General features: G+C 42.6%; 1 protein-coding gene and 1 long non-coding RNA gene across 7 annotated transcripts; both read right to left on the bottom strand.

The window, feature by feature from the left end:
- Positions 1–1139: 1139 nt before the first annotated feature.
- Positions 1140–7693, bottom strand: LOC123143302 (protein BONZAI 3). 2 transcript variants are annotated; one of them, XM_044562162.1, is made up of 16 exons: positions 7433–7693; positions 5618–5665; positions 4699–4844; positions 4570–4618; positions 4302–4358; positions 3994–4164; positions 3784–3918; positions 3614–3675; positions 3444–3531; positions 3250–3361; positions 3086–3162; positions 2874–3011; positions 2068–2232; positions 1885–1998; positions 1693–1789; positions 1140–1580 (listed from the first exon to the last, which is right to left on the bottom strand). In XM_044562162.1, the coding sequence occupies exons 1-16, from the start codon at positions 7595–7597 to the stop codon at positions 1432–1434; spliced, it is 1773 nt and encodes a 590-aa protein (XP_044418097.1). In that variant the 5' UTR covers positions 7598–7693; the 3' UTR covers positions 1140–1431. The 2 variants fall into 2 exon arrangements, with proteins under 2 accessions (XP_044418097.1, XP_044418098.1); XM_044562163.1 differs by having other exon boundaries at positions 1140–1577.
- A 2277-nt stretch (positions 7694–9970) lies between these two features.
- On the bottom strand, positions 9971–16112 carry LOC123143301 (uncharacterized). Of its 5 annotated transcripts, none has more exons than XR_006470783.1 (7): positions 15874–16112; positions 15303–15775; positions 14849–14917; positions 13605–13819; positions 13406–13500; positions 13181–13277; positions 10307–12277 (listed from the first exon to the last, which is right to left on the bottom strand). It is a non-coding gene; the product is annotated as an uncharacterized lncRNA (long non-coding RNA). The 5 variants fall into 5 exon arrangements; XR_006470786.1 differs by having other exon boundaries at positions 13406–13490; XR_006470785.1 differs by lacking the exons at positions 13406–13500; positions 13605–13819; positions 14849–14917; positions 15303–15775; positions 15874–16112 and adding an exon at positions 9971–10276 and having other exon boundaries at positions 10704–12277; positions 13181–13395.
- Positions 16113–16366: the final 254 nt, after the last annotated feature.

The following is a 16366-nucleotide window of genomic DNA, read 5'->3' as shown; positions in this document are numbered from 1 at the left end:
CCAGTTTGTACAGGTTGGGGGCCAAGTTCTTTGGGGCTGCTCCGTTTAGCCAGTAGGAGGACCAACATTTTGTTGATCCTCCGTTACCAAGAGTGATTTCAGTTGCATCGTTGAACAAGGCCGTGTCCGCAGGAGAGCAAGGCAATCCGGTCCCAGTCCAAGGCCGCGAGGGGGAGATCCAGGAGTTCCAGAGCCATCGCGGCCTAAGGGAGCGGCTGAACAATTCAAGGTTCTTGATACCTAAGCCCCAAGTCTTTTTGGTGAGCACACTCGCTTCCAATTCACTGCACAACGGATACCCGTGGCTTCTTCCTCACCACGCCAAAGAAAACCTCTCCGGAGCTTGTCAATTCGTTTGATCAACCACTTAGAGGGTGCAAACATTGTGAGGTAGTAGGTGGTGATGGAGGGTCTTTTCTGTGTTTAAACTCGCCTTGCACTGGTAGAAGCCGAGTGGCGCCCAATTTGAAGACTCAGCTTCTACCAGTGCAAGCCGAGTATAAACACAGAAAGACACCGAAGAAAGGTCGCTTGGCTGTCCGGGGGGCGCATACGTGCAGGCTTTGGGTTAGAGCCAGGTGATCCAAGTGGGATACATTTTTGAGACCAATTTAGTGGTACCACAATACGCTATAATGGCCATGTGTAAAGTTTGGGGGTGATTCTTGGTCAAGAAGATGAAAAGGAAAGGGGCTTTGCTGTAACTGCCATCTCTGGCGAGCCCCGCATCGCCTAGCCCTAGGTTTTTTCAAAAGGGGTCACTCCTTGTGAGTTTTACTCCTTGCTTGTGCTTGAGTAGGTCAAATAGGGTCATTTAAAACCGAAAGAGAGGCAGTCCTAGCATGAGTTGGGCTGGCGGCACCAAAAGGGGGTATGTTCGCACCGGAAGCCCTGGATCTTCCAGCGCGATCAATGCCCATTACTTGACTGAATTGACTAATTTTAGTCCCGCCTATTTATTTCACAGGACTACATTATGTCTTTGCTTAACGAATGTGATACCAAGCCATCCGCAATTTTTGTCCTTCACCGTCTCCAGCAACAGGCGACCACCGATAGCCGCCCCATGAATGGCATTGCCATAGACGATAACAACGATAAACAAAACGTAAATGAACACAATGACAAGATGGGTCGCATCGCCTAGGAGTAACTCCTTGTCGGTGACAAAGTGACCAGCATAGCATCAGTTCAGTGAGTAATACGCAATGAGATCTTTTTTTTTCATACGTAGTGTTTGCAGCGACGTTCTAAACCTTGGTGGGAAAGTTATCGACAGGGTTCAGTACCTAACGTAGGATGTAGAGTGCAGACACGTACGACGAGAGTTAGTCAGTCAGACAGAGAGACGGCAGAATCTACAATTGCCAGCTGGTACGTTCCCGCAGACCAGCTCGTGTGGCGTGGGGTGGCAGGTCCGGCGGGGTTCCTTCACAGCTGGGGAGGGGGAGGGGGGTACGCTGGTGGCGCCGAGGCGTGCTGGGGCGGTTGTGGCTTGATGCCCCGGGTGCGCATGTATTCCAGGAACTGCCCAGGCAGCTCCTCCAGCAGGCTCTGGACAACGGTGACCTGCCCACCTGCTGATAAAACCGTCGTCGATCGATCAGTCACGCTTGTTTCGGCGGTGGCACTATAAGCAATGCAAAGGGCTGGAGTAAGTTGATGGTGACAGAATGCAAAACTGATGCTGACCTTGGACTTCCCTCATGGGGACGAACTGGACAATGTCACGCGTCGCCACCCTGCCTGTCGAGCTTTGAAGCCGCTTACCCAAGTCCGCATCCAGAGTCTGACAAAGCCAAGGAGAATTGCCAGATAAAATACTGCTACAAGAAAAACGTTCAGGGGATGAAAGATTTATCACGTATTCAGTAAATGATTTACCCTCATCTGAGTGAAATCAGCATTCCCGACTCCCACGATGAGAATCGACAACGGCAAATCTGATGCCCTTACAATAGAATCTTTTGTTTCTTGCTCGTCGGTGATAACGCCATCCTGCATATATACAGTGCTCAGGTGAGTTTTGTGAACAAAGGTCACATGAGGATATTAATGATTGCATACCGTGATAATGAGCAGGACAAAATATCTGTTGTTCCCATATTGCGCAGAATGGCTGGCAATTTCTGCAGCTTTGTTGATCACGGGCCCAAACAAGGTTGGCCCTGAGAGAGAAACACTGTACAGAGTAGAAGAGTATGCTGACATGATGCCTTCAAACCCAACAACCTGTGATAGGAACAGAAAATCCGTAAACGTCAACGGCGGTCTAACTGAGAAATCTAGGTGCCCTCAGCTGGTAAATACAAAAGATTCAAAAAACTGATCTAAGCAATATAAATACCATCAGTTATTCTACAGGTTGCTCTTATTTTCTGGCAACATATTCAGCAATATTTCAGGAACAATTACCACACATCATTTGTAGCACCATATTTGCCATACCAATAGGTGACATTTGTGACTATTAAAAGAGACATTAAGAGTACATATATACAAGGAATTAAGGAGGATGAGACAGGGTAAGTATGATAAGACCATATCACTATTTTGTACTTGATGAGATCCATGAGTTCAACAGTTGTGTGTGAAGCATTAGTTGTTGGATTCATGAGATTTTCATGACATTGGTGACCATTAAAAGATTTGAAAATTTTAGTTTTCGATAAATGTGTGTGAAGCATTGGTTGTCCAGTTAATACTACTGCAAAAGCAAAACAAGGCAACAGACAATGCTGGTAGCTCAAAAAGTCATTGGTACACAAATATCCAAAAGTTGGTTTATAGGGGAATGCTTCTTTTCAGTATCGTCCATTGTCAAAAACTAACTAAAATTAAATTGGCAGTAGCTCACCAAGCATGAATCTCACCTCACAGTCATTGGTAATTGCATTCAAGTTGAAACAATGGGATACAGGTCCTTGTGGCATCTTTGCACCAAAACCCCATGCAGGGAATCGTCTATCTTTGTCATAAAACTGCAGAACTTCGCTGACCCCTAGAATTGCCTGGTACATCAAATGGTTCAGTAAGAAGGCTTTCAGTTTAAATAATATCTTAGCAATGTCAGAAAATTCCAAACCTGCTGGTATGAGTTTAGTCTGCCAGAGGGGTCAATGTAGTGCAAAGATTGTGGGGTACGAGGGTCGCCATTTGATGCTGGAAACACATGGAATAACCACACATAAGCCACAGATGATTGACAGAGCCATAGATAAATCATTTAAGCTCCCAACTAGAACTAACCAGTAAAATCTACAGCCACCATAAAATTGAGCTCAAACCCGCTGGAAATATAGTCCAAGAAAGTATGTTGAACTTTTTCCTGGAATGTATCCAAGAACAACTGTCCTTTCAACTGAACACAGATTGGTTACGTCGAGAGGTTAGATGGAGTAATTTTTTGTTAAGTAGATTGTGTCATATAGTTGAAATCAAACCTTCTTTTGTCCCTTCTTGCTGTAAAAATTTGCTCCAGCCTTTGACTTATATAGATTTTCAAGCTGAGCGATTGTTGTCTGGAGAGCCCTATTTGTCAGAAAAGTAACAAAAGCAATTAAACTTGGTATCAATGGAAAAAGATGCCAAAATACTTCCTCACCCAACCTACCCCATAAGTTCATGGTTGCCACTGGCATCAAAATCAAAACACTCAACTAGCAGTGGGTCATCCTGAAATAAAGTCGCATATTAGATAAAAAAATATTGGATTAACCTTGAATTACACACTTGCTAAACAAGGCCGACAGAAATATTCATATACTAGAAAACTGTACTTGCCCTGCTACTGTATTGTTGTGATGTCAGTGTTATAGGCCTCCAAACAGGGTTTAAGTTGTTATTGATCACTTCTGTTCTACATATAGGAATGGCAACAGCACTTTCTGACAGTCTTGATACTCTCAAGAAGGGATCCTGCACAATAAAAACCATTTATTAAGAACTGCAAGTCATTTGCCACCTTACGACTACCAAGGAAGTTATCCATACACTTTTGGAGAAGGTGTCCTTGTTATCAAGGTTCAGACAGTGGAATGTCATCTCAACTGCCATCCTTGATGAAGCAGTTTCTTCAGCGTGTACTGTCATTGTGCCCTGAAGGGCATGTCCAGAACCATTTCGAAGGTTCAAAGACAGGCTATGGTTGAACTTTGTGACTATCTGCGAAAAGAGCACACGGGTGCAAATAAATATCAGGAGTGCGTTTGTGTTTCTCTCTTCTTCATTTACATTTATTTAGAGAAATTATACACTGCAGCTGGATTATGCACTGTATCATATAACTGATTTTGCACAACCTCGGATAAATTGCAGAATGCTTCCCCTAGAAAATCTTGCTGAGCCAAGTTCAACATCTGCATAATATAAATGATTCAGGCTTCAATAGTTGCATAAAGTAATAGACTAGAAATTTTAAGCAGGCTATAATTTTGCTGCCTTGTGTGAGTCATTGAAGATAACAGATAGCCTACAGAAAACTTACAATTATTTTTCTCCGCAATGAAACAATTAAGACAACTCTATTTGGGTGAAGCAAAAAACATGAATTAAAGGCACCGAATATACCTTCACTGGTGTGTTATGGTACTTTGTGTCAATGTCATATATCCTGAATCTATCATGAGCCCAAAAAAAGTAGCATTTAGTATGTGCTTTCTACAAGTAATCAGTATGTATATAGTTTTATAAACTTACACGAGGGGTTGCACAATCTCAAATTGGTAATTTATCATAGTTTTTGTGATCCACAATGGTTCCAGTGAATTCAATATCACTTCAGTGCGGCCAATCTCTTCTAGCCTTCCATCCATTTTTGTGTAAACCACCAACATAGGATCACTCTGCACCAAGCAGATGACAGTTATAGCTGAGGACGATACATACACATACACAAGAAACTCAACCAAGCAAGCACCATAATTTTCTGTCACACACTTTGCTGTAAAAGGATTTGTACACTACAATGAAAACTTTGACAGTAGGATGCATATACTTAAACATAATGATTTTATATGAATTGATTGGCAATGTAATGATCTTTGGTGTACAAACAGATATCAAAATCAAACTGAAAAATAGAGCAACCTATCATGAAAATCAGGCATGCCGCTTTTGGGGATGGCGATTTCAAATTTCAACTATTAAAAATGTAAGCCATCTTGTTGTTAGCTAAAACTGAATATTAGCATGCATTGTTGTTCTTTACATAGAACTTGTAGGGTAAATAATTATTTCTGTTTGCCTTATGTATCACAACTTTGGTCACAAAACTACAAGGAGAATCAATGCCAATTTGAAACTTCCAACATTGCTCATGTACATTTTTTTCGGCGCTAGAAAGGGTGAAAATGGAACAATAAGAAGGTAAACAAATGACGTGTGGATACAGAAACACAAATCTGCACCGATTCATACATAATCGTATAGTTTTGTTTGTTTTAAACTTGTTATTTTAGCAAAAGGCCAAAGGATATCGAACATTTACCAGCATCTACTTCAGTTCCAACAGATTTTAATTTCACTTTTCAAGTTATGGTACAGTAAGATGCACTACCAGAAAGGAAATAGAGGTATGGATATTGAAATGCTTCGAAGAACTGGATGGTAGTTTTACCTTAGAAAGAGCATCCATATCTCTCAACTTGGAAGCTGAAAAAGATAGCTGTAATGCAGGAAGATGGTGACATGTCAATCAAGGCAGATCATATTGGCGTCTACTATAAGCTAGTTGAGAACATATTAGCATGCAACACGACCATAAACTGAACTGGTTCAACATTATCGCTGACTGGAACAGATCCGAGCATATGGATTATCGTTGAACATGCAGGGAACCTACTATAATAAACACCTAACAGATGAAAACTCTAAAATATGAAACAAGTGACCACACAGTTCTTGACACTGAAAACTCTATAATAAACCCATTGTCAAATCATCATAAATCATGACACCGAAAACGTAGTATTATATTGTCCGAACGACTTTCCTTAGTAAATCTGAATAAGAACCTTTTATAATTGAAAAGGATTGAGTAAATCATAAATAAAATAAAAATTAATTAATTGGTGAAGTAAAGGACGCAAAGTTCGTAATCCAGTGTATGCAAGTTAGTGCTCCATCGTCTGCACAACATTGTTCCATTTGTAAAGCAGGCGATTGATGTCCACCACCACCCACTCCGGCCTAAAATATACTCCCTCCGTTCCTAAATATAAGTATTTTTAGACATTTCAAATGGACTACAACATACGGGTGTATGTAGACATATTTTAGAGTGTAGATTCACTCATTTTGCTCCGTATGTAGTCATTTGTTGGAATCTCTAGAAAGACTTATATTTAGGAACGGAGGGAGTATTAGTCTATTAGACGACCATTCCAAATCCACTTGCAGAAAATGTTCCAGCATCAAAATTTCAATCAAAACTTAAAAAAAAGTTTTCCAAAGACCGGTCCATCAAAATTATATGCGAGCACCAATGGAGGAACCACACGCGGAAACTGAAAATACCACTTTGTTAGGATCTTATTCCTGCACAAGCAGATCACCGAGAAAAATTGCATGCCATTATGTAAAATAAAACTTTCACGAATTTATTCACGTGCATGCAATTGATGCCAAAAAAAACATAGGAAACATACAGAATTGAGGTGCGCTAGCGCCGCACATCCGAGTTGGCTCTGACAGAGACGAATTTCCCAAGTACTCTAATGAGAATTCGTAAAAGTAGGATTTCGCTACAAATGGAACGTCCGATTTTTGCCATCAACGTCATATTTCACTACAAACTGAAGGCAAGGATTTGCCATGCTTGCTAAAGGAAATAGACATCCTCGCGGCAACATAATTTGCCATGCTTAAAAATCTGACACCACATTTTTAAGATTCCCGTAAAAGTAATGGACACGTGACACGTCACATTGAGCAATTTTGTGGACGCAGACCAGCCGAGAAAATGCACGAAAACATAAACTCTCGAGTAAAATACCCCTAAATTGCGCGCATTAAAAAATCGGCGCAAAGCGAGGCACACTTGCATATAAAAAGTGGGATCTAAACCAGAAACGAAGCGATATATAATTGCAATTTGCAATGCCGGGAGGTTGTTGGTAACATCCGCCCGCTGTGACAGCGAAGCACATTTACCAGAATAAACAAATGAACGACACCCGAAATCCACCTCACCAGACAGCGAACGCCCACCAAATCCCCGTCGCCGGAACCGATGGCTGTTCCCGACGACCCCCAAATTCCTTCCTCGCCACCCCCCAAAAAAAAACCCCGCTTCAATCGCGACCACGAATCCGGCCGCGAAGCACAACCATTCTGGGAAAATTCTCCATGACTAGCGAGCGAGCGAGCGCTGGTGGACTGGACTGGGCACTAGCTAGGGTTTCGCGTGGAGGAGGGGACTGAGCATCATCACCTCGAGAGGGGTGTAGAGGCCGCGCAGCCCGTGGCCCTGGAGGAAGTGGTCGAGCGCCTCGTTCGGCCCGCCCTGGCCCTGGCCCTGCCCCGCCGCCGCCCCCGTCGCGCCCCCGCCGACGGCCTCCGTGCCGCCGCGCACGTCGCCGGAGAAGCAGCCCCCCATCCCTGATCTCGACTCTGCAGCGAGTCCACCCTCAAGCTTGAATACGAACTTGCTGAGAGAAAGAGTTGAGAGGCAGAAATCCCCTGCTCTGCTTGCGGGGGCTTCCACCAGGCAGCAGCGAATATTTGTAGGCCGCGTTACCCTTTTTTTTCCTTTTTTTTAAGAAGCCGCGTTATTTGTAGTACTAGTAAAATGCCCGTGCGTTACTACGGGCTACATTGCTACTAAATGAACCAACAATCAAATAATTAAGGTTGTCTTCAAAGTTAAAACTTATTTCTTTCTCCTACGCCCAGATGTGTCCGGACATCAAACACGCGTCCAACGGGACTCCTTAAAATTCAATTATGTGACAGTCAAGACTCTTCTAAATCCAGTCCATATATGATTGAGAAATGTAGTTTTCCGGACTATTCATCTTGTTATCTTGAACATGAGGTCCAACACAAAAATCTACCACCATGTTACCTTCACCACGCTGTCCAACAAAAACCCTACCCCATGGCGCACCCTTTCCTTTTTCTGCAGGACATTTCTCGCTGAAGCCCTCTCCTTTAAAACCAGATGAGGCCCACATCACATTCGTCATAGTGCCATCTCTCCTTCACACTATACTTCCCTACGGACCAGGATGAGTCCCCCACCAACCAACCCACTCTCTGCTCTAATCCCCGTGTTCGTGCTGATTCGCCACCGCCGTCAAGGAGGAGAAGGCGCGCACTGACCATGACGCCCCTGAGCCAAGAAGGCACAACCGTTGTTTTCTGACAATTGCCACGTTGTAACATACAGTTGAATGTCATGCATTACCACGATACGCCAGCGAGTCCATTATTAACTCTTGAGAAAACAACCGATGCATTTACGCTTCTATCCAAACCAAAAATTGTATTACTCGATGAAAAAAAATGAACAGCTCACTCATGCAATTTTCTGTGAAGCCATTTCTAATGAAATGCAATTGGCCACATTTTCTAAAGTAGAAAAATTATTCCGGTCATATAGCGTGAGACCAACCCCAACCCCCATCCCGCTCACTCTCAACCCTCAACGCAATTACAATATCCATTATCTTGTGTTCTAAGTGGGCCAGTGCACGCCAACAGCAAGGGAAAAGGGCGACAACCGCCTTCAGATGTTATTCGCTATAGGCCTATAGCAAATTTTCTAGACAACAAAGATAATGCTAGATCAACATGCATTTAATAAAAAAATGAATTACAAATCACAATGAAAAAGTATTTGACGACTTAAAGCAAATAAATACTAATCTTTGTTGTTTTCTTTTCCATTTCAGTAAGAAACAAAATGAGTACATGAATCATCCCCATGAAATGCATCAACAAAGCAGGCAGGAGCAACAAAAATAAAGCAAACTTCTTAGAAATACATGGATGAAAGGGAGTAGCACAAGGTACACCAGTATATGAAAGAACTTGAATTAAAAAAAGTAGCACCTGTTGTGTGCTTCAAGAATGAATGAATTTCTTCTATGAATGTTGCAGCTCTTATGTACCCCTAATGAGATACAGTATAATTATCCCTATGATTCTCCAAACAGATTACAAAATCTTTGGAATTCTTGAACAAGCCCCAACAAAGAAATCATCAAAAAATAGACCTACAGCGATATAAAAGGGAGCAGACATTAACTTAAGAGTTCAATACATACCATATATGAAGGAGACAATAATCCTAGACGCACGGACCCTTACGAGAGTTTTAGAAAATCTCCTTCTAACTAATCTTTCTCCCCCTGATTTTCAGCTGGGGTTGGCCCCATCCTTCCCTGATCTTAAATCCTGTTGGTCCACAGTCGATAGTCCGTTGAACCCGTAAAAGAACGTAAAGTAGATGTAGCATTACTCTGAAGGAGAAATATGGACTATCCGACTGTTATCACCAACACGTGGTCTCAACACAAAAACCCCCACCACACGACGCACTCTTTTTTTTCTGCCGGACCCTTTTGTTACTACTCGTTTTCCTGCCATAGCGAGATATTTCTTTTTTTGTTGGAACCCTTTCCTTTAAAAACATGTCTAACATGTAACGTTAGGATCGTCGTGCATGTCATGTGACCTTTTTTATGGTAGATAACTTTTCTTCTTCCTATTATCTCTGCCATTGAAGCCCCCTTCTCCAATAAAAAATAATACAATTTTAATAGAAGGATAAACATATTGCGCCATAAAGCAAATGCAATCAGTGCATGTCATGTGACATTGTTGTCTTTTATGGTAGATAACTTTTCTTCTACTCACTATCTCTGCCTTGAAACCCCCCTTCTTTAATAAAAAATAATACATTTTTTGTAGCAGGATAAACGTATTGCGCCATGAAGCAAGTGCAATCGGTACATGCACACCGATATGTTCTCTGTAGCAAAAATTTACTGGATTTTTTTTTCAAAATCCATCATATCTCCACATCTCGACTCAATTTTTTCAGATTCGTCTCGACTAATATTACAACCACCACCGTGGCATCTGGTCCTTCTTGAATCCTTGTCGATAGCTACCGTCTTGTCCTCCTCAAATCCTTGTCGCTAGCAATCTTGGCATTGCACGGTCGTAACGGTCGCTGCTAAGAATTGTGACGCACACAGCAGGTCTTGTGGTGGTGTGTCTGATACAACTGCAGAGTGTCCATTTGTGTTTGTGCTTCTGTGAGGCAAGTCTGGTCAGTATGCATGTAAGTGTAGTCAATTCATAGCTGAACTATCATGTATAGCAAAGAACAGTGTAGTAATAAAGATAAGAGGGTTGTAAATATGCAGGTATGGCCAAAAAAAAATGACATCAATAATTAAACTTTGTTTTTCATGTAATTATATTTCTATACCGAACGTCAATAATTTCTCATTACCAAACGTCAATAATTTCTCACCGTCCAAGAGTGTCAGCTCCTTACTGACATGTAGTACTTTACATGTATTAAAATTTAAAAGGGATAGGAGTTTCTTTGCTTCACATAGCCTCTGTAGAAACGTAATGACTAAAATACTAATAAATCTAATGGTTCCAATAAATAGAAATTCAGGGATAGGAGTTTCTACAGCTTGGACGAATGGTGGTACCATCCATATAATTCATCTGAGCAGTACCTAGTGACTTGTTTCACAATCAAGTAGTTCTGGAAGCCCCTTAAAGCATAGAAGTAAGTCACCATACTCTTCCTACTCCCGGCGAAAATCAATCCTTGTTCCCTCCCCATGGAGCATGGAACATATACATCAGCAGTTCATGTTCACTCCTTAAATGGTCATTCAGAGAAGCAGGTAGCCTACTGCAAAAATATAGTAAATCCTGTCCAAAGCAACAATCTCTAAGATACAACCATATCTAGTTCAAATGCAATAAAAAAATTAGTGCTTGTGTTTCCAAAAACAAATGTTAACATCTCTGGCTATATTACTTTGAATCGAGATATCTGCTATGGAGTTCATGAAATATATTTTGTAGATAATGGCTCATCCAAGTTAAGTACATGTATAGACATGAACAAAGCAATGTAAAGGCCATACTGTAATAATCACAAATCTTCAGCATATCACCTTGATAAAGTATTAGTATAAAACTATAAATACTCTAAAGGAACGTCTTTTACTCAATGATAAGCAACTCAATTTCTATTAATAACTTAACTGGCAATATAACTTCTTCATATGCGATAAAACTTATCATGGAAATTAGCACAAGCTATGTAGTCTGTTGCTTGTGTGCTCTCCTATATAACTACTTGGTAAACGCACAAGCAGCACATTTACCTACTCATCATGTGAAACTCTGCAGGAAGCTTCACAAATGCACTCACCTTTCTGAAAAGCATAGTAGACACCACGATTGTTCAAACTATACGAGATTAAAAAAAACTAACACGAGAACCTCGTATCAGCCGGCAAGGGACGTGCTCGCCAATTTTTTGGCGACCGATTTCGGCGATGCGCCCACGAGTTGGCAGAAGTAACACTGAGCCTTCGGGGCGAGCCAATATTTTGGCGATGGTCCAAACAGGGTCCAAATCGTAGGGGCGTGCCAAAAAATTGATAGGGTCGGCGTTGGTGCTAATCCAAACGGCCCCTAAGCCTCATGTGGATAGAAAAGGATGACAGGCTTGCTACCTAAAATATACTGATTACAGAAAAAGGATGTCAGGCTTGCTTCTAGTTCTTGAGTTTTTGGTCAGATATCACCTCATCAACCAAGATTCTTAAATGCAGCCTCAGTAACCTCATTTCAGTTCCTGCTTTGTCAACTATTTCATCAATGCAGGCTCAATAACTGTCCAGATCTAAACCCGTTATCAAAATACTCAGGATATTAGCTACCGATGAGCATTCACAAGCGAGATATCTAAAACATTTAATAAATCTCACGAGGTGAACACTTACTTGGAAATACTTTGGAAGAATGTTGTATTTACAGACCTCTTGAAATGCCAGTAGGGTCATTACATGCCGCAGATGTAGAACATATGCCGGGCATATTGTGCTTAAGCCACCAAAGACTTAAAGTCTCGGGAATAAGTAGGTGGTCGCGTCCAACATTGTGATTGATCATTAAAATAGTATTCCAACTAAAAATATTCAATTCTTAGGTGGTCGTGTCCAACATTGTGATCTCCTTTTATTCATTTTTATGACAAGTATTTTCGGACGGAGGGCATTTCATCAAACACCTGAAAGGTATAGTTTAATTAGTATCAGTACGTAGTGATTCTTGCTACCATGAATTTAGATATATATATATATAGAGAGAGAGAGGGAGGGATCATAGTATGCATCGTCCTTCGCTTATCTAGTGCGAGGAACTACAGATAGAAAGGAGAAATATGCTTGGCACTGATGGATATAGAATGCAGTGCATCATAACCAAATATGGACAAAGCGGCAATGGCTGTAAAAGCAATCACGTGATGAAAATTTGCAAATGGGAACATGGAACAATAACAGCAAAAGTTTCCATGGAAATAATGTACAGTAGTAAAGGAACCCTGAAAATGGCTGTAAAAGCAATCACGTGACCGATTAGATACTCCCTGTCATAAAGGAACCCTAACATATAAAGTTGTACTATTTCATCAGATACCTTATTAGCGCAATAGTACGTCTTTCCAGATGCCTAGACCCTGCGACCGATAACATACTCCCTGTCGTTGCAGAAGAATGGAAACTGCACAGGCAAGGCAAGCAGTGACGGCAAAACTTATATAGTTTGTAATGCTTTCCAGAAATATTGCCAGGGATATCACGCAGATAGTGGCAATGCAGTACTGCAGCGGGCATTCTAGAATGAAACAAAGTGACCAATTTTTTTAATCCTAAGCTATAGTATAGTATCTTGTATGTCTAAACACTGAATTACTGAACCAAATTTCATTGCAATCAGTATCACAAATCTACATCTCTCATCAACAATCCAAAAACAGTACAATAATTGATATAATTTTGAAAAGTTCAGACACCGTTGCTCTTGAATTGTAAGGCTATGTCTGAATCAACTTTGAAAGACTACACACACAAAATTCTTCAGTTATGCAGTCGCTCAACTAAAAAACTAACTAAGAAGGCTTCATGCATACCTCGGGATCTCTTCTCCAGGCCTGGTACCGCATCGTCGGCAATGTGTGTTCCATCATGTGTAGGCCGGGCCGCCGTCCTTCTCTTCGACGACCCTCCCTGCATCAAGTCAATGTGCTCACTGAAATTGTTGCTCCAGCGCCACAGAAGCCGCCTTTGCTCTACACGATTTAAAATCAAATCAGGCGACCACAACACTGTCCACAACACGCACACACAGGCCGCACCCTCTGCCTGTAGCCGCCGACTCGCGTGCACCCTCAAGCACAAACCTGCATGCACCTCTGCCGACTGGCCTCTGACGCATACGCTCTGCAATACACTGAGTTTGAGGGGATGATTACATAATTCTGAAAAGGTTCAAGAATTGTATATCTTTTAAAAGCCTAAACAACATAATTCAGAATCTACTGGTGCAAAACTTACACATTCACAACTTTCCCTTTAGTAGTTTTTTAAATGCATAAAGAACATCATATTTCTCATGGGCGACCTGCTGGTTGCACAAATACTCCAGGAAAACCATAGCTGATTAGTTTCACTTCTTTCTAGATTTCCATTTTGCGCTAGTCCACCAAGTCCTCCACCAATATCCGCGACAACCCCGTGGCACGGTAAGTGAAGGATACATCACAATTACTCTGAAAAAGGATGAAAAATAAACATAATTGTCAAATGAAGATATGGAACAACCGGAGAGGCTTACGTTCAAGCTGAAAGAGCCATGATCCCACAGGTCTTAATCCGTCCCTTCATGTAAATAACAATGGAATTGATACAATACATTAATATAGCATTTGACAAGCAATAAGCAAGAAGAGGATTGATGCTTCATTCTCTAATACATGTCTTTAGTTCCTGCATACACACTGGACGGATTTAATTCAGATGAAGATAAGGAAAAACGGGTGCACCCTTCCTATGCACATGGCATATCCATTAGAGAATTAGTGGCAGTGGTTAACCTAAAGAGTCTGGAATTACATTACACAAAAAGAGAACAGGGAAATGTGTAGACATCATATCATACAGCTAGAATGCTAAACATTGCTCCTAACTGAACTGAACTAAGATGGCAGCCAAATCTGAACTTGAACTCAACTAAATTGCAACTTGAGCTAATATAATTGGTCCAAAAAGATCATTTTAAAACTGCATCGGAGATAACCATGGAAATAATTTATAGAACATAAAAAAGAAAAACAACGTTTAGCTTCTTGTAACCGTACAAGTTGCAGGAATATACAACCAGAATTATCTTTGGGTGCCCAAAACAACTTCACTTCAATTACTCACTATACAATTTGGTTCTGTAAAATGGTAGATCGGAAGTTTCTTTCTGCTTGATACAATAACTATGCATGAGGTGCTAGCTCCAGTAAAGTAGTATATGTTAGTTCTACCAGATTGCAATAATATCGGATAAGCCTCCAAATAGGTGCATGTTGACAAGAAAATATGACTGGTATACTAAGTATTCACTATAACATGCATGCTTTCTTAATGGTAATATTTGTTGATTTCCATATTCTGCAAATACGAACGACTGATGCTTTCCCACCACAAATACATTTTTTACTACCCCACACTAAAGTATTGGAGTACTATGCAACCCCACACCAAAGTATTGGAGTAGTACTGACAACAACACACTAACAATAGCACCGTACCTACAGAGTCTCTCGAGGTCTTTCTTTAACTCAGGAGCGTACTTCAGCCCTGACATATCGAACCTGAACCTGAAAACAACGATTGTCGGTTTAATAGATAGTGCATATGCACAACCAAGTGATAGTTTAACTGGACATCAAAATCCCGTTGTCCACAGGCGTAATTTAAACCCTGCCGGGCATGAAGATCATGGCACACACCATTCTAAGAAAACTAAGAAATTTTATTTGTCGTGGATGTGGTGGTGAGAACACAAAACAGCAGGGGCACACCAAGCAGACGTGCACAGCAGCAGCAACCAGCAACATCCACACACGCACATTAGCAAGCAAGCATTGAGATCTGCCAAGGCCGTATGGGGCAAGATAAGCGATACATGGGGCAAGATAAGCGATACATGCTTGACCATACGTGCACGGGAGTAGGGAATATGTCGAGGGCGCGGCGGCGTACCTGTCTTGTTAGCGTGGCCGCGGGTGGAGACGGAGGCTGGTAGCGGCTCCCCAGGAAGAAGACCTTCTTCCGCCACAATGCCATCACCGCACACGGGCGCCAGCATCCTCATGACGGCACCCATCCTCGACGACCCCTCTTGCTCTTCCTTCTGCCATCATGGTGGTGGTGTCCGTGGAGGGCATCCGGTGGCGGGTAGCAGCAGGGAAGCGGCGGCGGGTGAGAACCCTAGCTGGATGAGGGGAAGAAATTGGGAGGGGCATGGCCAGGGAAGGAACAAGATGGAGGCGATCTCGTACCTCGGCGGCGGCGGAGGCGATGGAGGGGATCGAGGGGAGCGGCCACCATGTAGAAAGACATCGGTGTTTCTCCTTGGCGCTCGTTCAGTAGGGAAGCACCAGCTGTGACGGCTGCCAGGCATGGATGGCTGGCGGCGTGACGGCTACAACCGGCGTCGGCGTTCGTGGTTGGGACTGCAATGGCGTGGGCGAACAAGGAGAGGCGTGAGTAGGTTTCGGTCTCAGATGGGGATGGAAAGGAGAGATGCGTACATGGTGAGGGGGCGAGATACCGGCGGCGGCGTATGGAACCCTAGCCCAGGTCCGCAATGAAGGCGGCGGCTCGTCTCGTTCCTCGGCGGCGGCGGCTCGTCTCGGATCGGCGGCATTTCAGGGATCCGCGAGCGCGAGGGCGACGGCGAAGGTATGGATGCGAGTGCGAGGGCAGCAGTGACCTGGAGGCGGTGGCTCCTCTCGTTCCCCGGCGGCGGCTCCTCTCGGGGCTGGGGCGTCGTTTGAGAGATGAAGCAGATCAAGATCTGATGAGCCTGGTTGACTGTTTTTTTACGTGCAGCCTGAGATACGAAAGAAAACATCTGGGCTCGCCTCTGACATAACTCTCTGTTGCGGTTTGGTTTTTTTTTGACTGGTTTTTTTTTGCGTGCATGTGGTGGGTGTGGGGACGAAAAAAAACCAGTCAAAAAAAAACCAGACGAAAGTGGGGGGACTATTCAACCAACTCGTCCATTAGGAGTAGAGATCACCTACAAAAAGAAAAAGGAGCCA

Source organism: Triticum aestivum, chromosome 6D (genome assembly GCF_018294505.1).
Source record: "Triticum aestivum cultivar Chinese Spring chromosome 6D, IWGSC CS RefSeq v2.1, whole genome shotgun sequence".
NCBI lineage: Eukaryota > Viridiplantae > Streptophyta > Magnoliopsida > Poales > Poaceae > Triticum > Triticum aestivum.
This window is presented reverse-complemented; position numbering and strand designations above follow the sequence as displayed.

Bases quoted from the DNA above. Each gene is read 5' to 3' on its own strand.
- LOC123143302 (XM_044562162.1), bottom strand. From the start codon at position 7,597: ATGGGGGGCTGCTTCTCCGGCGACGTGCGCGGCGGCACGGAGGCCGTC. The intron at 5,666-7,432 runs GTGATGATGCTC...CCTGCATTACAG, and splicing joins GCCTCTACACCCCTCTCGAG to CTATCTTTTTCAGCTTCCAA. The intron at 4,619-4,698 runs GTAAGTTTATAA...GGCTCATGATAG, and splicing joins GAGATTGTGCAACCCCTCGT to ATTCAGGATATATGACATTG.